At 42.1% G+C, this 23,787-nt stretch overlaps 1 protein-coding gene, 1 long non-coding RNA gene and 1 other non-coding gene across 7 annotated transcripts in view; 2 read left to right on the plus strand and 1 right to left on the minus strand.

Moving 5' to 3' along the window:
- Positions 1 to 9,877, minus strand: part of YTHDF2 (YTH N6-methyladenosine RNA binding protein F2) — a 27,667-nt gene extending 17,790 nt beyond the window's left edge. Inside the window, exons 1-5 of one of the 5 annotated variants that reach the window (XM_081586140.1) lie at positions 9,673 to 9,877; positions 9,154 to 9,178; positions 8,902 to 8,907; positions 8,508 to 8,587; positions 1,936 to 5,472 (exon numbers count right to left, since the gene is read on the minus strand). In XM_081586140.1, the coding sequence (XP_081442266.1) occupies positions 3,769 to 5,472; positions 8,508 to 8,587; positions 8,902 to 8,907; positions 9,154 to 9,178; positions 9,673 to 9,699 (1,842 nt within the window). In that variant the 5' untranslated portion in view covers positions 9,700 to 9,877 and the 3' untranslated portion in view covers positions 1,936 to 3,768. Of the gene's footprint in view, positions 1 to 1,935; positions 5,473 to 8,507; positions 8,588 to 8,901; positions 8,908 to 9,153; positions 9,179 to 9,672 lie in introns of those variants that run through there. The other 4 variants (XM_081586143.1, XM_081586141.1, XM_081586139.1 and 1 more) reach the window with 4 other exon arrangements.
- Positions 1 to 10,755, plus strand: part of LOC145543715 (uncharacterized) — a 20,582-nt gene extending 9,827 nt beyond the window's left edge. The window contains exon 2 of the long non-coding RNA XR_014080980.1: positions 428 to 10,755. This is a non-coding gene — a long non-coding RNA (uncharacterized LOC145543715). The remainder of the gene's footprint in view (positions 1 to 427) is intronic.
- Positions 10,756 to 16,771: 6,016 nt separating this feature from the next.
- On the plus strand, positions 16,772 to 16,878 carry LOC145543886 (U6 spliceosomal RNA). Its single transcript, XR_014081132.1, has one exon. It is a non-coding gene; the product is annotated as a U6 spliceosomal RNA (small nuclear RNA).
- The last annotated feature ends 6,909 nt before the right edge of the window (positions 16,879 to 23,787 follow it).

Below are 23,787 nucleotides of genomic sequence, written 5' to 3' on the forward strand. Positions count from 1 at the left end.
TTACACACCATAATAAATTTTCATTATGTCAAAACACAATTAAGCCTCCATTTTTAAGTCCTCTGCTTGAAAATTAGAATCCCAGAGGTAAAGAAATCCTACTATTCTCACTTACTAGTAACGGAATTTTTTAAAATATATACCTTAAGCTGTTGTCATTATAGTCACATTTTCTCTAGATCTGTCTCTCCTAAATTCCCGAGCTTTCCAGTTAAACAACTGGATAACCGCTTACCCAGATATTTGAATGAGTCTAATGTTGGGCTAGGCTTTAAGAAAATTACACAGCCCTTAGTCCCCTCTACTAGACTATCATATTTGTTGTTATTGTTTAGTCGCTAAGTCATGTCCAACTCTTTGTGACCCTACGGACTGTAGCCCACCAGGCTCTTCTGTCCATGGGATTTCCTAGGCAAGAACGCTGGAGTGAGTTGTCATTCCCTTCTACAAGGGAATCTTCCTGACCCAGGGATCAAACCCATGTCTCCTGCATTGACAGGAGGATTCTTTACCACTGAGCCACCAAGAAAGCCTATTTTATTTTTGCCTAGAGTTAAAAGGATAGAAAGATAAAACCAAGCCAACTATTTTATGAGGTTTATAAACAAAATTATCACTAATGCAAGGAGAAACTCTCCCTCTATCCCAGACACTACTCCAAAGTTGAGATAGAGGGAAAAATTGACTGTCGCTGCCTTTTGAATATGACAGAGCTCTCTCAACAAAAAAAATTTTAAGAAAAAGGCTCATGGCAATGTATAGCACAGCCAAGACCTTCAAAAAGCATATCCTTTGACCCAGCACTTAAGGATAGGTGGGAATCAATATTTGTATCTTAGAATGTTAAAGTGAGTGAGTGAAAAGTCACTCAGTCATGTCTGACTCTTTGGAATTCTCCAGCTCAGAATACTGGAGTGGGTAGCCTTTCCCTTCGCCAGGGGATCTTCCCAACCCAGGGCTTGAACCCACGTCTCCTATACTGCGGGCAGATTCTTTACCAGCTGAGCCACAAGGGAAGCCCAAGAATACTGGAGTGGGTAGCCTATCCCTTCTCCAGTGGATCTTCCAGACCCAGGAATCGAACCAGGGTCTCCTGCACTGCAGGCGGATTCTTTACCAACTGAGCTATCAGGGAAGCCCCTTAGAAAGTTTACAACAGTGTTATTTTAGCCAGGAAAAAAGTATAAAGAAGACGACATACTCAACAGGGACTGGTGAATTACAATAAATCTTTGATAGAATACTATGAAGCCTTTAAAAGTGATGTCACAGAAGAAATATCTAACAATTAGGGGCAAGTTCTAAACAAATGCAGAAAGAGTTTACAAAACAGTATCCAAGGTATACAACAAAGTAAACCACATATCAAATTCACTAAAATTTGCTGGAACTGTCAAGCCAGACAGCTAAGATATTCAAGCCAGATAGATCTTGAAAAGGTTTTATGATATTGAATTAGATCATGTGACAAAACAAGGCAAAAATGTCTGAAGTTCTGCTTCACTGTGTTCTGCCAAGAAACATGCCCAATCACAGAACTTTAGAACAGCTGTGACATCATTTTCAGAATGAAGTATTAAGTATTTCCCTACTGACTGAGTTACCATTTGGTCAAAAGATCTTTTGCAATCTTGTAAATAATACCAAGGCAGACACACAAACACCCCACTTAAGGGAGTTCACTGCTTCAATGAGCTATCAGTCCCATTCTCATGAAACTTGTTTTGTCTTGGAAGCCTAATAAAGACTAAAAAGAACAGTTTATAGTCAGTTATGTAAGCATGTTAAGAATAACAGTGGGCAACACAGGAGTAAGGCAATACTGACTGAAAGGGTAACTGGATTTGGAAGCAACCAGAGGGACCTTCCTGAAACCTCAGCAAGTTTTTCTTACAGCAAGTAAACTAAAAAGTAATCTGACACAAGTAAAATAGCTTTTATTTTTATTTCTGGTGATTAGTTCACCTGAGAACAATTAAGATACTCATTCATCAAAAGTCTTTACGGAAGATCCATCAGTTACCTTAACAAAGACCCTAGCTTGACCACTACATTCACTCTTTGAAAATACAAAAGCTGGTCTATGTTATCTTACACCTTCTTATGAAGTTTTATCATTCACTGAACCACTCAAGTGAATTTAATACTTGATAAAGACTGAACATAAGTTAACAATCCTCAAACTTGCTACTTCATTTTTAAACAGCTTCCCCAGTAGTTCTAACATATACAGAATGATCTTAACAATTACGCTGTACATTCCAAAAAACAGTCCTGTCTTTGCCTTCTTTTAAAACCACAAGATGTAGAACAGAACTTTGCAGATGAAAGCAAGTAGGTTCTTAATACATAACAGATAGTATGCATGTTCCAAGTGATTAAACCAAGCACCTGGATGCCCCTCACACACATTAATAATCTGCTCTGCCATTACATGATGCCCAAAATGCCAGTCTACTCGTGTTCCTCCAGAAAGAGAAGCCTGTGCAGACATACTTAGAGCCTTTCACAAGTTTGGCAAAAATAATGAACTACCTTTTTTCTACAAGATTATGGAGAATTTTAAGTTAAATTGTTAAAACTCGAGGAAAGGAGCAAGTTTTTTTCTGACAGCCAACTTTCCAGTAATCTGGCTCTATCTCCCCAATACTTTCAGCATCACTGACAAGTATATCTCTATTTCTTATTTGTCTGTACATACCAAAGATAAAAGTCAACTATTCTATTTTAGGCAACTACAGACCCCTGCTTCTGTGTTATGGAGGTAGAGAATCTACCTGAGCAAAGTTATTTCTCTGAGCAGTCCTCCTTCACAGAGACAAAACAAGTGCCTCGGGTCCTAGATCAATTACAGAAGATCCCTATGAATTAATGACCAATTCAAGGAGAATATCTTTACATAAGTCTGTTAAGTTTTGTTTATTTCACATTTGAAATTAACAACTCAGGGTTCTATCATTAATGAATATTTTTTTAAAATATTTTCTCCTCGCCATTATTTTTTCACCTACTTTCTAGATTTAAATATGTTCAAGTTCTGGATAATACATGATCTGCCCTGACCAGTATTTTATCATTCACTTATGGTCCTTACACACTCAACGCACCAGACCAACTCTTTCAAATAAATTCAACCTTTTAGTATAGAACTATTCCCCACCACTCTGTCCAAGATAACCACCTGTTACAGAGGAAACGAGAAAGTGGATCTTTAGGAATACAGCAAAATGTTAAGAGCTAGAGGCCAGCTTTTTCTGACCATCTGTTTTTCAAGTTTTATATAATAAACAAACTTTTCTAATGGGAAAAAGATCTTGAAAAAAAAAATGATTAAGCAGAACACTATAAAAGATCGGAGCAAGGAAGAAAGTTCTGAAAAACCACCTCTAACGCTGCCAGTTGTCAGCAGGCAGGCAGACATCTCAGGGCTTGGTGATTCTTGAAAATAATCAAGTACCCAGCTAGGCCAAAACTTGCAACAGAATTTTTACCTTTTTCTCTGTCACATTACAGCCTCAATCTTTTCCTACTTTCAGTTCTCTTTCAATTACTCCCTTTGTGTACTTTTCAGACTCATTCATCACCTATTCCTGCATCACATAAAGTCAGTTTCTCTATGGTTTCTGCTTTCCTTTAACTTAAGCCCACATTTCTGTCCCCTATTAATGTTCCCACACTCTTACACTAAGGTTCAAATAATAAGACCAATTATCCTCCCATAAAGACTTGAACTGTTAAATGATACTTGTGTTATTTACAAAGCTTTTATTAACGGTTCAGTATTATACCTCTCCTGTTCTCTCTGGTTCCTTCTCCTTCCCTTAATGTCTTAAAAAGGGTTCCTTCTCCTTCCCTTAAAAGTTTTAAGAAGGGTAAGCTGGTTACCTTTTTAACACTTTCTTCTTCCTCTTGGCGTTTCTCATAGTGTGAGAAGTCATCAAAAATGGAAGTGGTGTGCTTGTAGCTGGCTATGATTTTCAACACCTGCTTAGCTTTTTCCAGAGGCACTTCCTGAGTGTCCCTGGAGTTGGTCACTGGTTTATTCTCGTTGTTCTCTAGGCGAATGTGTCGCAGTTGGCTATTGGGAACGTCCTTCACAAAAATCCACCTGACATCAAAACGACCCTTCCATTTGTCCTGGGACCACACACCTGCACATGTGTTGTAGTCCACAGCAGATTTCATTTCTGCGACGCCACAGAAGTGTCCACTGCCGTTGACACTGAAAAGTAAGTAAACGGGGCCTTTCCCGTTCATGGAGCGATAAGCAGCATCCAGTCTCTTGTTACCATGCTCTGTGCTGCACCAGATATTATACTTAATGGAACGGTGAATATCGTCCTCGGAGTAGCTCTTAATGATGAAAACCCGGCCATGTTTCAGATTCCAGTCAAAATCCTTGGGGTTATAGTTATTAATGGACCGCAGCTTCTCCAAGACCGGATGAGGTTCTGAAGGAGTAGATCCAGATCCAGCCTGAGTCTGTCCTACTCCATTACCATCCACCCCATTGTGACCGAACCCACTGCCACGGTTCCGAGGTGCTACCCAGCGGGTTGGCTGAGCTGCCTGCTGCTGCACTGAGAGCTGAGCAGGCTGTGGTGGAGGTGGAGGCAATGGCTGCGTCTGTTGCCCTACTGATGCCTGAGCCACTGGCGGGCTATTGTTAGCCTGCTGACCTACAGGCTGCGGAGACCCTTGGGTTGGCTGCTGACCTATATTCTGAACCAAAGCCTGTGAGGGGGCTTTTGCCACAGGACCCTTGTTATCCCAAGTTCCAATATCCATGTTATGTTTTATTGGGGGTGGTGGAAGACTTGACCCTGCAATGCCATTCTTGGTCTTCAACTTGGGTTGCTGTTTCGCAGGCTTGCTAGCAATATCAGCCCAAGATGCTGGTTTTGGAGGAGCAATGGTAGCTGCAGGCAAACTACTGGAAGCCACGATGTTACTAGTAATGGACCCACTACCAACAGCAGAGCCTACAACTTTTGGAACATTGCTTGCAACTTCTGTGCTACCCAACTTCAGTGCTGCCATCCCTTGGTCTATAGTATTCATGCCAGGAGCCTTATTGAGGGTCTCACTGGCAAAAGCTGACTGTCCATCAATCATGGCTCCACCTAAGGAGCTAGGTGCATAAGCATAATTGCTACTATATCCAGAGCTCTGAGTAGACTGTCCCTGAGAACTGTTATTTCCCCAAGCTGAGAAGTCAATACCACTGGGAAAGAAATTAAAACCATGCTGACCAAGAAATGGAGTGCTACCCAGGGCTCCTGGTTGTCCAAACATTGCATCTGGTAGAAAGTGAGGCTCTCCGTTGCTCAGCTGTCCATAAGAAGTTAGATAGGGCATGGCTGTGTCACCCCCAGTAGACCAAGCAGCTTCACCCAAAGAATAGGAGAAGCCGATGGAGGGACTGTAGTAACTGGGTAAGTAGGAATCTGACATGGCAGTATATGCATTATTCTGTGGAAGGAAAAAAAAAAAAGGCAAATTAAAACTAAACACAAAAATAAATAAAACAACCAGGAAATTTCCTCTCCCAATTATTCATACAGTACAAACATTTCAGCCATTACCATAAAAAATGAGTGTTTTTTTTTTTTCAGATGGTCTCTTCCCATAAACTTGCTGGTATTTTTATAGACTAAGATATTCTGGTTTAATCATTGAAGTGTTTAAACATTTAAAACTAAACTGACATACAGTGAACACCGGCCTTAGCTTTTAGTGCTTCAATTCAGAAAAGGGAAAACCCATCATCTCACCAAGTGTAAGGCCTGTTCTGTGAGAAACAATGTGTGCTTAGCCGCTCATTCGTGTCTGACTCTTTGAGACCCCATGGACTGTAGCCCACCAGGCTTGTCTGTCCATGGGGATTCTCCAAGCAAGAACACTGGAGTGGGTGCCATACCCTCCTCCAGGGTATCTTCCCAACCCAGGGAGAACCCAGGTCTCCCGCACTGCAGATGAATTCTTTACCAGCTGAGCCACAAGGAAAGCCCAAGAATACTGCAGTGAGCCTATCCCTTCTCCAGGGGATCTTCCAGACCCAGGAATGGAACCAGGGTCTCCTGCTTTGCAGGTGAATTCTTTACCATCTGAGTTACCCAGGAAGCCCTCTCTCTGAGGATGCCTTTGTAAAACCACTATCTCTGGACACTGAAGGAATGGGAATACTGGCAGAAGAGAAGAGTATTGAAAAGAGTTTCCTATTAAAACTGCATTGTATAATAAATAAAACAACAAAAGAACTGGAAATTTCAATTTCTATCCCCAAAATCTGTGTAGCCATTACCCAACCATAAACCAAAAAGAAAAGTTCAATACATCTAGTTTATAATATAGCTTTCTGGCAGACCATCTGTGAACATCAGTAGACGCCACTATTTAATTATAACCTGAAATTTAAAAAAATGACAAAAAAATAATTATAACCTGGAATGAAAGTGCATAGTGGCTTCCAGAGGATTCAAAACCAAACAAGTATTGCTACTTGTTCTGTTTTGTCTATAAAAGTAAAGGCTGTAGCTAAAATGTACACTTAACTTTTCCATTAAAAACAAGAATTAATTTCTAAAGGCATGGTACAGTCCATAGCTTTCAAATAGGAATCATCCTTGAGAATAACAACCAGAGAAAGTTTTACCCAACTAGTCTTCACATTAGAAAACAGATTACATTGTAAAAACATTCTTTCATCTATGCTGACAGTATTTCAACTTTTTAACAAACCCTGTAACTCACAAAGTAGTGCCTTAAATCAAAGTAACAGATACATAAAATTGGTTTCTATACATGCAGAGTCAGCTCAACTCAAAAACAGACTGCTTTACCCTAACTTCAAAAGAGCTCTGGTATCTAAGAATCCACTAACTTAGTCAATAGGGAATGTTGTTCTTAAGAGACTTGGATGATCATAACTATTAACATGCTAGGTCTGTATTAGTTTGTATTATCAAAGCCAAGAGTACTTCTCCCTGGCCACTCATCTCCTGAACACATCTCCTGAATATTAAATTTTTCAACTAATGCAGTTTTGATTAAATAATGGTGCTTTTCTCTACCAATTTAAAACTTTCTTTTAAAAAACTAAGTGACATATACCCTCAAGTTTACAAGAAGTCTACGTCTCAAAGATAGTGTTTTAATTTTAACAGCTCCAAATTCATTACAAATAAGAAATCCAGTCTAAACTTAACAGATTAAGCCTGAAGAATTATTCCAAATAATATGATAAAAATTGGTTAATAGATGAAACACTCTTGACAAACTACAAAGATTCTCAAATTATGTCTTCTCAACCAAAATTCATATACCCTCCCCCAAATTTTTCAAGACATTTAAGTTTTAGTTTACTTTTTAATAAAACAAATGCACTCATCATCACAGGTTATGCTATTATAACAGCTGAATGCCTACACCTGATCTGGCAGGTTCCCACATGCCCCTGAGCTCAAAACTCTGAATTACACAACGTTTCACAAGAACTGCCTAGAATTATGTTTCCAAATGCTCCCACTCTCCCTGTTATGATTATGTAAGCAAACTACTTCAATAGCAGGAACCCAGTGATAGTTCATTCCTCTACTTCCTTCCCTACTTTTCCTGATTAACTGGTTGTCTTCTGTAAAAACTTTTTCCCAATCACTTGCTTAAGTGGTTTCTACACTTTCAATGCAGAAACTTTTACATAAGGAATCAAAGAGTTTTACCTAAGAATTAGGTCCAAACATGCACTCTCACTAATATGTCAAGTTATTCAAGACTATTATACATATCACAGAGCATCTGTTCAGAATTTACGTAAGTGTTCCATAAGCTTCTCTATCTTCTAGGATATTGTGAATGAGTTACCGTCAATTTTCCTTTTGGCTAATTAGTCTGGGGAGTTATATTTATTAGCTACAACTTTGTGGCTGTGTCTTTGGGATTCAAAATACTATTGGGATTCAAAATACTGATACAAAGAACTGCCAAGTTAAAACTTTTTGTGGGCACAGGTCATGTTCGTACATAAACCTATATGCAACTCATCTTCACATTATAAGATAGATTACATTGTAAAAACTGAATTCCATTATTCTTGCTCTATCTTTGTGCTAAACAGTATCTTATATTACTTTAAATCCATTTTGTAAATTCTATAGCTCCCCAAAGAAGCCAATGTGAAAAATGTTTTGGGGGTGAAAATATTTAACACAGAAAAGTACTCTTAAGTTTCGCACTGTTATATTCTTTGTAAGGAGTTAGAACTACTCAAACAAATGTTGCTGTTAGTACACTATAAAATGTTATCAGTACTAGCCTCAGAGAATTGTTTGCTGACAATAGAGATGAGAATCTTAACAGCCTACAACATCTGTAGCAACTTTTTTTTTTTTATAACATGTTGACTGGTATTAAGAAAGTCATCCAGTGAAAATTAGATTTATTGATAGAGCGAAGAATAAACGTATACTACATCCTATGATCAAGCATGTAAATGGTTAACTACTCACGGGCCTTGCCTGTGGACTCAAGTATGGTTCAAAATCATCATCGTTTAATCCATCCTTTTGATGTACAGATCCATTTTGTACTAGAGGAAAAAAATTCCAATTAGGAGTGTCTCAATCGTACAATCTACCTCCCAAATTAATCAAATACCTCCTAACAAGAGAAAAACACAGCAAGTTAAGTTTGTATTTCAAAACGGTAAAGATGAGAGTGAATGCTGAGCAACAATACGTCAGTGAAAATGTCTCCCTCCACCCAGAAAGAGTTGATCTAAAAAGGTCATTTTATTGGCTCCTGTAGATTTCAATTCTCTCCCGCTTCCCCTCCCCCACCACATGTGAGTACTTCCAGAGTGTGATCCACGAGGATGAAAAACAAAGGCCTTCTAAGACCTACAGGAAACTAAGGACCTGGAACATTTCAAAACCGATTCCACCCCCCACTTCTAATGAATTACTCCTTGTTCACTAAAACGCTGTTCGTCAGCTGCCGGAACACACCGAAAGGGTCAAACACAAAAGTGTATGAGGCACCTGCAAACTAAGCGGCTTCCGAAAGGTCCTCTCCCCGGGGCGCTTCCCGGAGACCCCGCCCCCCAACTCGGGGTGCCCCCCGCCCGCCCCGGGCCACCGGCGGAGCCGGGCTCACCTTTGTTTCCTTGACCTTTTGGTCTCTGCAGGCGAAGGAAACGTCGCCGAGCGGCAAGGCGTCCGAGAAAGAAACGGAAAAGGAAAGACAAATTAAAGCCGGGCCCGAGAAGGGAATAAAGGCGCAGGCCTGAGGAGCACCGTCAGGAACGGGGGTGGAGGGGGAGGCTGAAGATGGGAGACGGGGGAAGTGCGAGGCCGGAGGGGGCCGCGGAGAGGAGCCGGGGCCGCGCCACAAACAACGCGAGGGGGCCAGGGCTTCAAGGAAGGGGAAGGAAACGAGAAAAGCGAGGCCCGCTGAGAGGAAGGGACGCGGGGCGGCCGGCGGGCTCCGAGGCCCGGGGAAGAGCGGGGAGAACGGGCCGAGAGCGAGGCGCTGGGCGCGGCCGGCGAGAGGCTCGAAACCTGGCCCGCGAGAGGCGCCGCCTCGCCTTGGCCCGACTGGGGGCGGCAGGTCCGGGCCTAGTCAGGCTCCCTCTCGCCTCACACAATGGCCGAGGCATGCGGGCCGGGCCTGTACCTGCTCCAAGAGGCTGCTGGCCGACATGGCTCTCGGATCCTCACGGGTGAAGACGGCGGCAGACTCTCCTCAGGGCGGCGGCGGCAGCGGATGAGCCCCGGCGACGAGAGCAGGCGGCGCGGTAGCGGCTTTTGTCCCTGACACTCGGGGGCCTCGGCGGACGCAGCGGAGACACAGCGCGCGGCTCAGGCTCCGGCTCCGACTCGGCGACGCTCTAGCCCGAGAGCTCAACGCCCGTCTCTATGCCTTTACGCGCGCGCTCGCCCCTCGCAGCCGAAATAAGAGCGCCGGGCAGCGGAGGCGGTCGGCGCGCGCGGCGCGACGCTGACTCTCACATTCACTCACCCACGCGGAAGGGGCCCGGCGCGAAGCACCCCGGGAAGGCAGAGGCGGGACCGCAGCGCCCTCTGGTGGTGTGGAGGAGCGGAAGCGGCGCGCGCGGCTTCCCCGCCCCCACCGCCTCGGGATTGGGGCCTAGGAGGGTGGGATTGGTGGCTAGGGTTGCACCACGAGGTTTTGACTAACAGCTGGAGCTGAAGAGAGTCCCTTTAGCTTGAGGAAACCCACAAAAGTTGTTTTTTCAGTGAGGAAGCGACCCTCGAAGGCTGAGCGACCTTAAACCAGCTTCCCAGTTGCAGATGGCACACTACCCCTCATATGGGAGGGAACACAAACGCGAGTCGCAGAGCCCTCAGGGAAAGTTCAAAGGGACCCTGCCCTGAGAAAGAAAGCCCCTCACGTGGTTATCCTCTTCTGTTATCAGGCTACAAGAAAGAGTACCCAGAGAACAAAAATATCCCCCAAAAATCTGATCCCCTGAGAAAGAGATTTACCCTTTGGCGGTTTCAGGCAGGAGAATCTACAATTCTTTTTCAGGAACATTGCTGGCCCCCATGATAATCTTAAACTGTGGATTTTCTTTCCAAGAAAAACACACTTCACACATCTACACAAAATGTTACTGTTCTTTCAATGAGCCCTTACCTGGAGAAGGGAGGAAATTAATGCTCTTTAAATACCTGCTGTAGACTAGGCTTTGTTGTTAGGTGCTTTCAAACATATTAAAGGCTTTCAGCATCAAAATAGCTGTCAGTCAATCCATTTTACAACTGACATTTTACAAACAGATTAACGCATGTGCCCAGGGTCACAAAGCTATTAAAGAAGTTTGTCTGACATTGAGAGGAACATAATAGTGTCCCTCTAACCCCAAGAGAAATCATATGTATTGAGGAGGTTGAAAGGATGGGGGTGGCACTCGTGATAAAGAACCTGCCTACAAAAGCTGGAGACACAGGAGATGCAGGTTCTATCCTTGGGTTGGGAAGATTCCCTAGAGGAGGAAATGGCAACCCACTCCAGTATTCTTTCCTAGAGAATCCCATGGACAGAGGAGCCTGGTGGATTTATAGTCCATGGGGTTGTAAAGAGTCAGACAGGACTTAGCGACTGAGCACACACATATACACACAAAGGGTGGGCAGAAGCATTTTTCATCAGAGGCAAACCTGACTCCTGCAAGGATATTTGATATGGGACAGCCCATCACCTAATAGCTTTTGTTTTTGCAAATAGTAGTAAACAGATGAATAATGCACTCTTAAGGGTCACCCTGATACCACCCACTCCTTGGATACAGGAAGCTTTGGTAGACTCAGTAGTAAAAGAAGTGATAACATATCTTGGATATTGCATCATAATTTTGCTAAAAGTGCTCAAAGTACTTTTTTCCTGCCCATAATCACATTTATGGTTGGAATGGATAAGGTGAGGTACCAAATATGATAGATTTATGGCAGAATCCAGGTTTAGAGCATAGATCCCACCAAAGGAAGAAAAGTAACCTGGTAAGCCTTTTTTTTTTTAAAAAAAAAAAAAGAAAGATAACTTAGTCAGTTAACTCCATGACCCAGATTTATGTGTAAACTGTAAGAAGTTGCCTAGCCTACCCTTTTAGACGTGTAAAAATAGGATTGGACCAGGAGTCATAACCTGGGAGGGGGAATGACTAAATACAGGCCTCCTCAACAGATTTATGACTCTAGGTAAATCACTAAAACTTTCAGAGATCCCCTCATTTGGTGAAAGGGATAATAATATCTTCCTAACAGGTTTGTTGCAAAGGTAAAGTTCCATAAATCAAAAAAACAAAAACATTAAAGCAAATCTGGTACATTTTAAGCTTCTTTCCTATAATCCCATTAAGCGACTTGATAGTGAAAATTCCCTCCTTTCAATAATATTTTCTTAGTGCTTGAAATTTTGATTAGTCTCTTTGGGATTACTTTCTGCCCTACAGGAGTTCCCAGTTAAAAGGCAGATATCCTGGAGGGAAGGATAGTCTCTAAACCTTAATTAGTTCACAAGATTGGCTTTAACAGGCCCCTGAACAGAACACACAATATTGATATATATTTAGGGACTTTCCTGGTGGTTCAGTGGCTAAGACTCCTGGATACTACAGCAGGAGGCCCAGGTTCAATCCCTAGTCAGGGATCTAGATCCACATGCTGCAACTAAGACCCAGCACAACCAAAAAAAAAAAAAATTTAAGACATATAGGACTTTCCTGGTGGTGCAGTGGTTAAGAATCCACTCGCCAATGCAGGCGACACGGGTTTGAGGTGCAGGAAGATTCCACATGTCATGGGACAACTAAACTTGTTCGCCACAACTACTGAACCTGTGCACTAGAGCCCAGACTGTAGCTACTGAAGCCCGAGTGCCCTAGAGCCCATGCTCTGCAATAAGAGAAGCCACCACAATGGAAAGCCTGTGCATTCACCCACCACAAGTAGAGGAAGCCCGCTTGCAGCAAGAAAAACCCCAGCGCAGCCAAAAAAAAAAAAAGACATATAATTAATCATTGGGAAGAGGGAGAGGAAGTCTGGAGCGTGGGATATCATCTAAGGGTGGCAGAGAAAAGAATACTGTATCTAGAGTTTGAATTCTAGTTTCACCTCTACCACTAGGAGCATAGAGCATTCAGTCTCTCTACTAACATAACAAGTATTTATTGAGGGCCAGGAGTACGTGAAGGCTGTATATTGTCACCCTGCTTATTTAACTTATATGCAGAGTACATCGTGAGAAACATTGGGCTGGATGAAGCACAAGCTAGAATCAAGATTGCTGGGAGAAACATCAATAACCTCAGATATGCAGATGACACCACACTTATGGCAGAAAGTGAAGAGGAACTAAAGAGCCTCTTGATAAAAGAGAAAGAGGAGAGTGAAAAAGTTGGCTTAAAGCTCAACATTCAGAAAACTAAGATCACGGCATTCGGTCCCATCACTTCATGGGAAATAGATGGGGAAACAGTGGAGAACAGTGGCTGACTTTATTTTGGGGGGGCTCCAAAATGACTGCAGATGGTGACTGCAGCCATGAAATTAAAAGTCGTTTACTCCTTGAAAGGAAAGTTATGACCAACCTAGACAGCATATTAAAAAGCAGAGATATTGCTTTGTCAACAAAAGTCCGTCTAGTCAAGGCTATGGTTTTTCCAGTAGTCATGTATGGATGTGAGAGTTGGAGTATAAAGAAAGCTGAGCACCGAAGAATTGATGCTTTTGAAGTGTGGTGTTGGAGAAGACTCTTGAGAGTCCCTTGGACTGCAAGGAGATCTAACTAGTCCATCCTAAAGGAGATCAGTCCTGGGTGTTCGTTGGAAGGACTGATGTTGAAGCTGAAACTCCAATACTTTGGCCACCTGATGCAAAGAGCTGACTCATTTGAAAAGACCTTGATGCTGGGAAAGATTGAGGGGAGGAGGAGAAGGGGACAATGAAGGATGAGATGGTTGAATGGCATCACTGACTCAATGGACAGGAGTTTGGGTAAACTCCAGGAGTTGGTGATGGACAGGGAGGCCTGGTGTGCTGCGGTCCATGGGGTCGCAAAGAGTCAGACATGGTGAGCAACTGAACTGAACTGAACTGAACTGAGGCAACGTGCTGGAGAGAAAGTCTTAAGGGTTCACTTCCCCTTGAAGTCTATAGTCAGGGAAACTGACAGCAAATAGCTATTAAAATAATTATTCAATCACAGTCGTGTGGAGTGCATGAGAAAGCATAGATGGACCTCACTTAGTCAGAAGACCAGGAAGTTTTCTCTGAAGTCCTGAGCTTCAGCTGGAACCTTAAAGGTGAACGGAAATTGACCAGTCTAGGAGGGAAGGAATGTGAGAGATAATGTGTGCAGAGGCCTCAGGCAGGGAAGGAGCTTTAGCACTGGTGAGGAATTGAAGAAAAGGCCAGTGTGACTGGTGCATAAAGAGAGACAGGATGAAAGCAAATGAGACTCAAGAATTGGGCAGAAAGAAGAAAAATAGAGACTTTAGTCTAGCAAAGGGTTAATAGAAGCATAGTATTGTCAGGTTTATGTTTTAAGAAGTTCACTGTGATTGCAGTGTGGAAAGGAGATTCAGGGAGTGATCCGTACATTAGGAGTTAGAAGAATATTGCAGCAAGTCCAAGCAAAAGATAGTGGTCTAATACAGCGATGATGGGGAATACCTTGGTGGACCAATGGTTAGGACTCCTCACTCTCACTGTCAAGGGTCCGGGTTCAATCTCTGGTGGGGGAACTAAGATCCCACGAACAGTGTGGCTTGGGGAAAAAAAAAAAACATATATATATATAAACAGAAAAGGACAAATGGACATATTAGGTGGTAAAATGAGAGGTCTCAGTGATTGGTTGGATTTGAGGAAGGCATTAAAGGAGGAGATATAAACATAATAGCTCATTTAATTTGAGTGATTCGGTGGATCTGGTGCCATTTTCTTTAACTATGTTTATTTATTTTTAATATCTATATTTATTTATGTGGCTGCGCTGAGTCATAGTTGCAGGACACAGGATCTTCAGTCTTCATTGTAGCATTCCAACTCTTAGTTGCAGCATGTGGGATCTAGTTCCTCGACCTGGGCCCCCTGCATTGAGAGCAGGTGCCATTTTCTAAAGGAGGTTAATACTAGAGATGGGGAAAGATCATTAATTCACCTTTGGAAATGCTGTGTTTCAGGAGAATCTAAAATATCAGATAGGAATGTTCTGTAGACAATTAAAAGGTTTGGGGCTTAGAGAGTAAAATCAAACTAGGAATACAAATCTTGGAATCTCTGGTATGGGGATGTTAGTGGAAGCCAAAAAAGCCCCTGAAATTTTCCCAGAAGAGCAAGAGAAAAGCCACAGGCCCAGCACCAAACTAGAGATAGAAAGGGAGAGACAAGGAGAGGAAATCATCTCCTCACTGAGTCTATTTCCAAGACTGTAAAATAGGGATGTGGGGCCAGAATAACTTCTGAGGTTCCTTCTAGTTCAACCATTTTAGACCTCTGGAAGGTAAAAACCAAAGAAATTCTTCCGGATGTATGAAGGGGTCAGTGTGGATAAGAGAAAGAAAAGAAGCAGGCAAGGAGGGGACTTCCCTGGCGGTCCAGTGGCTAAGACTCAGCCTTCCACCTCAGGGGGCACGGTTCAATCCTGGTTAGGACAGGTTTTACGTGTAATCTCCAGAATTTTACTGTGGGGCTGGGCTGGGCCCTAGCATGCTTGCTCTTTTTCTCAAATGCTTCCAGACTTCAGGAACAGCAGACTTCATTGCCCAAGTCACCCCCTTAGTAAGGCAGGAATGGAACATTTATCCTTTGATAAATGTTTATATACATCACACAACTGACAGTGTCAAACAAAGATTTCTGCTGGTTCTCTGTAATCCACACAGTTGACAAAGCTTGTGACTCGCTAGCCACGTATATTTCTCACCATGCACTCCATGTTCCAGCTGCATTGCATTTTTCTGAAACATACATTTTTTCCTGGAACCCACGACTTTGCACATGCTGTTCTTTCTGCCTCCAATGTCCTTGCCATCTCCCCTCCCCAACTCCTATTTGTCCTTCGAAACCCTGATCAATGAAGCCATATTTTTTCCCTTGAGCAGAACAAAGGTGCTCTTTTCTTTGTCCACCCATAATATTGGTCACAGTTCCTTATGGTAACCTATTTTAGTGTATTAAAGTTATCTGTTTATATCAGCATTTTTATTTTGAAAGTCTTGGACTCAGTTGAAAATCTAATGAGAGTAATGAAACTTCTCAGAAAAATGCACATACAATCACATTTTTGGCTACAATCTCATTATGCACTCTCTTTCCCAAGTATGGGGGTTCCCTGGTGGCTCAGATGGTAAAGAATATGCCTGCAATGTGGGAGACCCAGGTTTGATCCCTGGTCGGGAAGATCCCTTGAAGAAGGGAATGGCTACCCACTTCAGTATTCTTCCCTGGAGAATCCCTGAGGGACTAATGCTTTTGCTTTCACACTTCCCCCAAGTACATCCATTTCATCGACTACAGGTTAAGAGAACCAACTCTCAGCTTATATACTGCCTCTCCAATAAATCTGTGACTGCTTATAGGAGAAAGAACATTTTATTATTAATCTTTATAATCCAGTGCTTGCTAAATAAATGTTTGTTGAATTAATTTCTCTCATTCATTTTCAAAATTCTCCCTAGTAATGTCATCTCCATTTTATTAATGGAGCCAACCTTTGTGTTCAAAAGTTAAATGTGAAGATTTAACTAGCATAATTGAATGTTAAAGGAAAGGCACTGTGGAAATCCCAAGATAAATGGATGGTTGGCTTCTGACGTGCAGGTGTGTTTTATGACTTGCTGAATGAAGTTCTGAAAAGAGCAACATGAGAACAAAGCTAAAGGAAGAAAAGACCTACAGCTGGGCCAGGTGGCCTAAGGACACTAGGAATCCACAGCTGTGTATATACAAGGGCCCCTGTCAGGGATGTCATCAAGGGCAGAAAAGAACCAGAACCCAGAAAGAGCCAGCAGGAAGAGATCCTTGAAGTTTTCAACTCAGAGTCTAGACGTGAAAGCTGAAATTTTCACCAGTCCCCCAAGAAATGAGAAAGCTAATGATAATGTAATGAGCTTTTCATAAAGCTCAACTTATTCAGTGTAGAAGACTGTTATTTATTCTGAGATTATTTTCCTCCTACTTTCTTGATGTGAAAATGCCCTTTCTTCTCAAATGATGCCAGTAAAAATTAGCCATTTAAAAAATAGCCCTTACTCACTTTGGCAGCACATATACTAAAACTGGAACAGTACAGAGAAGATTAGCATGGCCCCTATGCAAGGATGACATGCAAATTCATGAAATGTTCCATATTTTTATATGTATGGCTGAGTCCCTTTGCTGTTCACCTGAAACTAGCACAACATTGTTAATAAGTTATACCCCAATGCAAAATAAAAAGTTTAAAGTTTGGAAAAATAAAAAATATACACTAGATGTTGATGATATAACAGTGAGCAAAAGAAAATAAGTCAGTAAGTTAGTATCCTTAATTGGTAAAATATAGTGTATAAAACCCCATACTGGTTCCTTTTCTTTTTTTTCCTCATACTGTTTCCTAAGACTTTTTTTTTTTTTTCAAATCTCGTTCATTGATCCACGGGGTCTCAGAGTTTGAGCAGCACTGTGCTAGGAAACAGCTTATAGTCTTAGATAATAGCCCAGAGGAAAAAATGGAGTATAAACAAGATTTCTAGAGATAGTGCCAAGAGAAAAATGAAGTTAGGGACACCTAGGAAGGACTGGTTCAATTTTAAGTCTGTGCCAAGAAAAAATAGTTAAACTAATGAATGTGCCTCTAAACTATTTGACAGTGTTTTATAGTTAAATGCTTCCCTTTTGATCCTTGGGTAGCAGCTACAGAGTGTGAGAGGCAAAAATATGAGAAGCCCTGTTCACTTTGCTCTGAAAGGCTAATCAGAAAGTCTTGGTAAATAGAAATGTTAACTTAGCATTTCTGAGGCATAGTGGTTTCATTTTTGTTCCTGGAGCAGGGAAATATGTTTTTGCTGAGTTGGTAAAGACTTTACAATACTATTAATGTTCTATGAAATTGGTTCCTCATGAACAAGGCACATGGGGTTGGGCTCTCAGTTCAGTTCAGTTCAGGTGTGTTCAACTCTTTGCGGCCCCATGGACTGCAGAACACCAGGTTTCCCTGTCCAACACCAACTCCTGGAACTTGCTCAAACTCATGTCCATCAAATCAGTGATGCCATCCAACCATCTCATCCTCTGTTGTCCCCTTCTCTTCCTGCCTTCAATTTTTCCCAACATCAGGGTCTTTTCCAATGAGTCAGTTCTTTGCATCAGGTGGCTAAAGTATTAGAGATTCAGCTTCAGCATCAGCATCAGTCTTTCCAATGAATATTCAGGACTGATTTCCTTTAGAATGGATTGGTTTGATCTCCTTGCAGTCCAAAGGACTCTCAAGAGTCTTCTCCAACACCACAGTTCAAAAGCATCACTTTTTTGGCACTCAGCTTTCTTTATGGTCCAACTCTCACATCCGTATATGACTAATGGAAAAACCATAGCTTTGACCAAACGCACTTTGTCAGCAAAGTAATGTCTCTGCTTTTTAATAGGCTGTCTAGGTTGGTCATAGCTTTTCTTCCAAGGAGCAAGTGTCTTTTAATTGCGTGGTTGCAGTCACCATCTACAGTGATTTTGAAGCCCAAGAAAAGAAAGCCTGTCACTGTTTCCACTGTTTCCCTGTCTATTTGCCATGAAGTGATGGGACCAGAAGAATTGATGCTTTTGAACTGTGGTGTTGGAGAAGACTCTTGAGAGTCCCTTGGACTGCAAGGAGATCCAACCAATCCATCCTAAAAGAGATCAATCCTGGGTGTTCATTGGAAGTTCTGATGTTGAAGCTGAAACTCCAATACTTTGGCCACCTCATGCGAAGAGTTGACTCATTGGAAAAGACCCTAATGCTGGGTAGGATTGGGGGCGGGAGGAGAAGGGGACGACAGAGGATGAGATGGTTGGATGGCATCACCGACTCGATGGACATGGGTTTGGGTGGACTCCGGGAGTTGGTGATGGACAGGGAGGCCTGGCGTGCTGCAATTCATGGGGTCGCAAAGAGTCGGACACGACTAAGCGACTGAACTGAACTGAACTGAACTGATGGGACTAGATGCCATGATCTTAGTTTTTTGGATGTTGACTTTTAAGCCAGCTTTTTCACTTTTCCTCTTTCACTTTCATTAAGAGGCTCTTTAGTTCCTCTTCACTTTCTGCCATAAGGATGGTGTCTTCTGCGTATCTGGGGTTATTGATATTTCTCCCAGCAATCTTGATTCCAGCTTGTGCTTCATCCAGCCTGGCATTCTGTATGATGTACTCTGCATATAGACCCAGGGTTCAATCCCTTGGTCAGGAAGATTCCCTGAAGTAGGAAAGGACAAACTACTCCAGTATTCTTGCCAGGATATCCTATGGACAGAGAAGCCTGGTGGGCTACAATCCATGGGGTTTCAAAGAGTCAGACACAACTGAGCAACAGCATGCACTGTGCTGCTGCTGCTGCTGCTAAGTCGCTTCAGTCGCGTCCAACTCTGTGCGACCCCATAGACGGCAGCCCACCAGGCTCCCTCGTCCCTGGGATTCTCCAGGCAAGAATACTGGAGTGCATCTGCATATAAGTTAAATAAGCAGGGTGACAATATACAGCCTTGACATACTCCTTTCCTGATTTGGAACCAGTCTGTTGTTCCGTGTCCAGTTCTAAGTGTTGCTTCTTGACCTGCATACAGATTTCTCAGGAGGCAGGTAAGGTGGTCTGGTATTCCCATCTCTTTCAGAATTTTCCTCAGTTTGTTGTGATCTACACTGTCAAAGGCTTGGTGTAATCAATGAAGCAGATGTTTTTCTGGAACTCTCTTGCTTTCTCCATGATCCAGTGGATGTTGGCAATTTGATCTCTGGTTCCTCTGCCTTTTCTAAATCCAGCTTGAATGTCTGGAAGTTCACGGTTCACATATTGTTGAAGCCTGGCTTGGAGAATTTTGAGCATTACTTTGCTAGCATGTGAGATAAGTGCAATTGTGCGGTAGTTTAAACATTCTTTGGCATTGCCCTTCTTTGGAATTGGAATGAAAACTGACCTTTTCCAGTCCTGTGGCCTCTGCTGAGTTTTCCAAATTTGCTGGCATATTGAGTGCAGCACTTTCACAGCATCATCTTTCAGGATTTGAAATAGCTCAACTGGAATTCCATCACCTCCACTAGCTCTATTTGTAATGATGCTTCCTAAGGCCCACTTGACTTCGCATTCCAGGATGTCTGGCTCTAGGTGAGTGATCACACCATCATGGTTATCTGGGTCATGAAGATCTTTTTTGTATAGTTTTTCTGTGTATTCTTGCCACCTCTTCTTAATATCTTCTGCTTCTGTTAGGTCCATACCGTTTCTATTCTTTATTGTGCCCATCTTTGCATGAAATGTTCCCTTGGTATCTCTGATTTTCTTGAATAGATCTCTAGTGTTTCCCAGTCTATTGTTTTTCCTCTATTTTTTTGCATTGATCTCTTAGGAAGGCTTACTTATCTATTAGGCTTGCTAATCTTTGGAACTCTGCACTCAGATGGATATATCTTTTCTTTTCTTCTTTGCCTTTTGCTTCTTTTCTTTTCTCAGATAATTGTTAAGGCCTCCTCAGATAACCATTTTGCCTTTTTGCATTTCTTTTTCTTGGGGATGGTTTTGATCACTGCCTCCTGTACAATGTCATGAACCTCCATCCATAGTTCTTCAGGCGCTCTATCAGATCTAATCCCTTGAATCTATTTTATCACTTCCACTGTATAATCATAAGGGGTTGGGCTCTATACAGTAGGAAACAAATGAAGGAGTTCTAACCAGGGACCATGACACCAGCATCATCTCAAACAGGACCATTAACAAAGTGATAAATCAGTATTTCCTGTGACTGATGGACAGGACAGATAATTTGGGTTCTCAAATCATTTCTCAGTTAAGTTCCCTCCCCCTACAACTCCCTCACCAGTACTTTTGAGAGATGGTGAACGGTACTGTAAGCAAAACAACCGTAAGGAGCAGCTAAACAAAATACATTATCAGTGGAACATCATCATGATAAAATGGTTAGTTGAAAGTTTCCTTTTAGGTATTAAGATTCTCTAGCACATTTAAAGACTCTGTTTAATAAATTTGATCCATATACAATGCTTCAAATGTATCTATTGTTTAGAGTGGAATATAAATGTTAGTTTCCTCATTGTAAAATGATGTAAACAATGCTATTGACCACGCAGGACTGTAGCGAGGATCAAATGGATTAACAATGTAAAGTGCTTAGAACAATGCTTGGTACATAGTTATCCTTCAATAAGTATTGGCTATTATTGTTATTATTATTCATGCATCAAATATCTATCCAGCCTCTACTACATGTCAGACACTGTTCCAGGGACTGCAGAAACAGCAGTGACTAAGAGGTGAGAAAGGTCCCTGCTCTCATGGAGCTTCCATTCTAGTTGGGGGAGAAAAAAATACATGTATATCAGGTGATAGTAAAAGAAAGAAAAATAAAGCAGGGTAAAGGAAAGTGGGAAGCACAGTGCAGAAGGAAATTGCCACTTTTCATAGGGTGGGTAATCAAGGAAGTCCTCTCTGATAAAGGAACATGTGAATAGAGACTTGAAGGAAATGAGGTATTAATAATAAGCTCTGAAGCTGTCTGGGGGGAAGAGTGTGATTGAGACTATTGAACCACAAAATAAGCTACAAAAAAAAGTATTAATATATTTGGGTTTGTAATAGGGAGTGACAGTGTCTGTTAAGAAGCCATGGTCCGTCTAACACAGGCCTCAGTTCCAGTCTGGTGCTGCTGTAAGGAAATGTGGACCCAGTGTTGTCAGATCTTCTGGGCTTTGGTTTTTGTTTTCTCTGTTGTTTAAAGAAAAGGTTTATCCTAAATTTTTCACGTGAACTGTTCCTGTGTTTGAAACTCTGTGTAGGCATAAACGGGGCTTCCCTGGCAACTCAGATGGTAAAGAATCCACCTGCGATGCAGGAGATGGGGTTCAATCCCTGGGTCGGGAAGATCCCCTGGAGGAGGAAGTGGCAACCCACTCCAGTATTCTTGCCTGTAGGATCCCATGGACAGAGGAGCTTGGCAGACTACAGTCCATGGGGTCGCAAAGAATCAGACATGAGACTGAGCAACTAAGCATGCACGCACGTAGGCATAAATACACTGATTTGTTCGTCAAAAGACAGGTACAAGAATATTCGAAGGTGGGAATTCCCTGGTGGTCTAGTGGTTAGGATTTGGTGCTTCCACTGCCAGGACTGGGTTCAATCACTGGTCAAGGGAACTAAGATATGGAAAGCCACATGGCACAGCGCCCCCGCCGCCAAAAAAAGAATTTTCACAGGCATTATTTATAACAGCCCCATACTGGAAGCTACCCACATGCCGATCAGTTGTGGCATAGTAAATAATAGTCTCTACACAGCAAAGAGAAGCAATCAACTACACTTCATACATTATGGGTGAATCTTACAACATAATGTTGAGGGAAAAAAAATGCCAGTCCCAAAAGAGTTCAAAAATAGGTAAACCTAAGATATGATGTTAGAGACGTACATAGCTAGCGGTTACAGTCTGGGAGAGGTGCTGGTGGGTTGTCTTTTACTTTTTTCCCCCTTGATCTGAAAGCTGCTATCATGGGTATATTCAATTTATCAAACTGTACAGTGATTTGTGCACTTTCCTGTATGCATTTCTATGTCAGTAAAAAGTTAAAACAACTGCAACTAAGACCCAATGCAGCCAAATGAATATTTTTTTTTCTTAAAAGTTAAAACAAAAATATGGGCCAAAGTAAATCTTAAGGCTGATTCAGAGCTGTGGGCTTCCAGTTTGCTCTACAACACATATTTTAGAGAAAACAACTGAGAAGTTTTGGGTTTTTTTTTTTAAACATACTTTGAAATGCAGGTAACACCCCCTTTTACAGAAGCACCTACATTAAAGTCCAACGAGGAACCCGTCTTTCTTTCTGGATCACTACCCAGCCTCAGATTTATCTTTATATGTGACCCAATGCTAATGTCTACTTGTTCTCAAACTAGAAAAATCAACCCACACATACCATATCATAAACCATAGTTACTAGTAAAGGCACATAGAAGCAGGAAGAGAACCCAGAGGCAATTTCGAAGTAGGGTGTGGCCTACTTTAGGATGAGAGAGCTTCAGGAGTCTTCAGGTTGGGAGGCTCATAGACACAACAGAAATTTCAGGTAGTTATGAAGATGTAGTAGGAATCATACTGGGCTGCAATAATTTATCCAGCAAACAGGCATGTCTTAGCCTGGGCCATGGACCATAGGTAGAGAATTGATTGGGTGTGAAAGATAGATTTTAGAATCTGTGTTCTGAGGAACTTCAAGCACAAGCATATCCCAAAGATGCCTCAATTCAGGTGATGACTAGAGTAAAGAAGGCTGTTCTAGAGTGAAAACTGACGTCTCTGGATGTACAGTGAGGTTTGGGTCTTGGGGTCTCCTTCGAAGGAAATGATTGTCTCGAGTTGAGTTGTTGATAAGAAAGTTGTTGCTAAGAAAGGCAGAGTTACTAACATGGCAGGATTTGGGAACTAAGTCACACTGGTTTCTCCAAAGCAAGGAGAATGGTGGCGCATGGTGAGCACGTTCAAGGAAAGTAGAACATTTTAGAGAGAGCGAGATTGCCTAGCTCGGGACTAAGGTGTTCCAGGATTGGCAAGGAAACCTAGAAGTGACTCAACTAAGGCTATCTAAGAAGAGAATGCCAGGGGCAGAGTGCGCCAGTCTAGCAGAACTGATCCTTTGTTTAGCGCATCAGCCTTGCTTATTATTGTAGTACGTTACAGACTGCACAAGAATTTCCCAGGGAGGAGGTATCCAAGGTGTGAGGGGTCTGTGATCAATTGTACTAGGTAAGTTGACTGAAAAGGCAGGGGCTAGCTAACCTAGAATCTGATTTGTCTCAGAAAGGACTATTTCCTCAGGACTATTACCCAAGTGAATCACAGCTCATGCCTATTTTGAGAATTCAAACTTTTCTTTGTTCTTTCTGCCTCCTTGAGCATTGTGGGCCAGTTATAACTCAATGAACTAGGAGTTCCATATTTCGTGCTTGATTTCACTATCTTTACCATCAAATGTTACCAGTACTTCCCACCATACAGACTTAGACTTACCTTTA

The sequence above is a fragment of the Giraffa tippelskirchi genome, chromosome 3 (assembly GCF_054371585.1).
Source record: "Giraffa tippelskirchi isolate mGirTip1 chromosome 3, T2T-mGirTip1v1.2.pri, whole genome shotgun sequence".
Classification (NCBI taxonomy): Eukaryota; Metazoa; Chordata; class Mammalia; order Artiodactyla; family Giraffidae; genus Giraffa; species Giraffa tippelskirchi.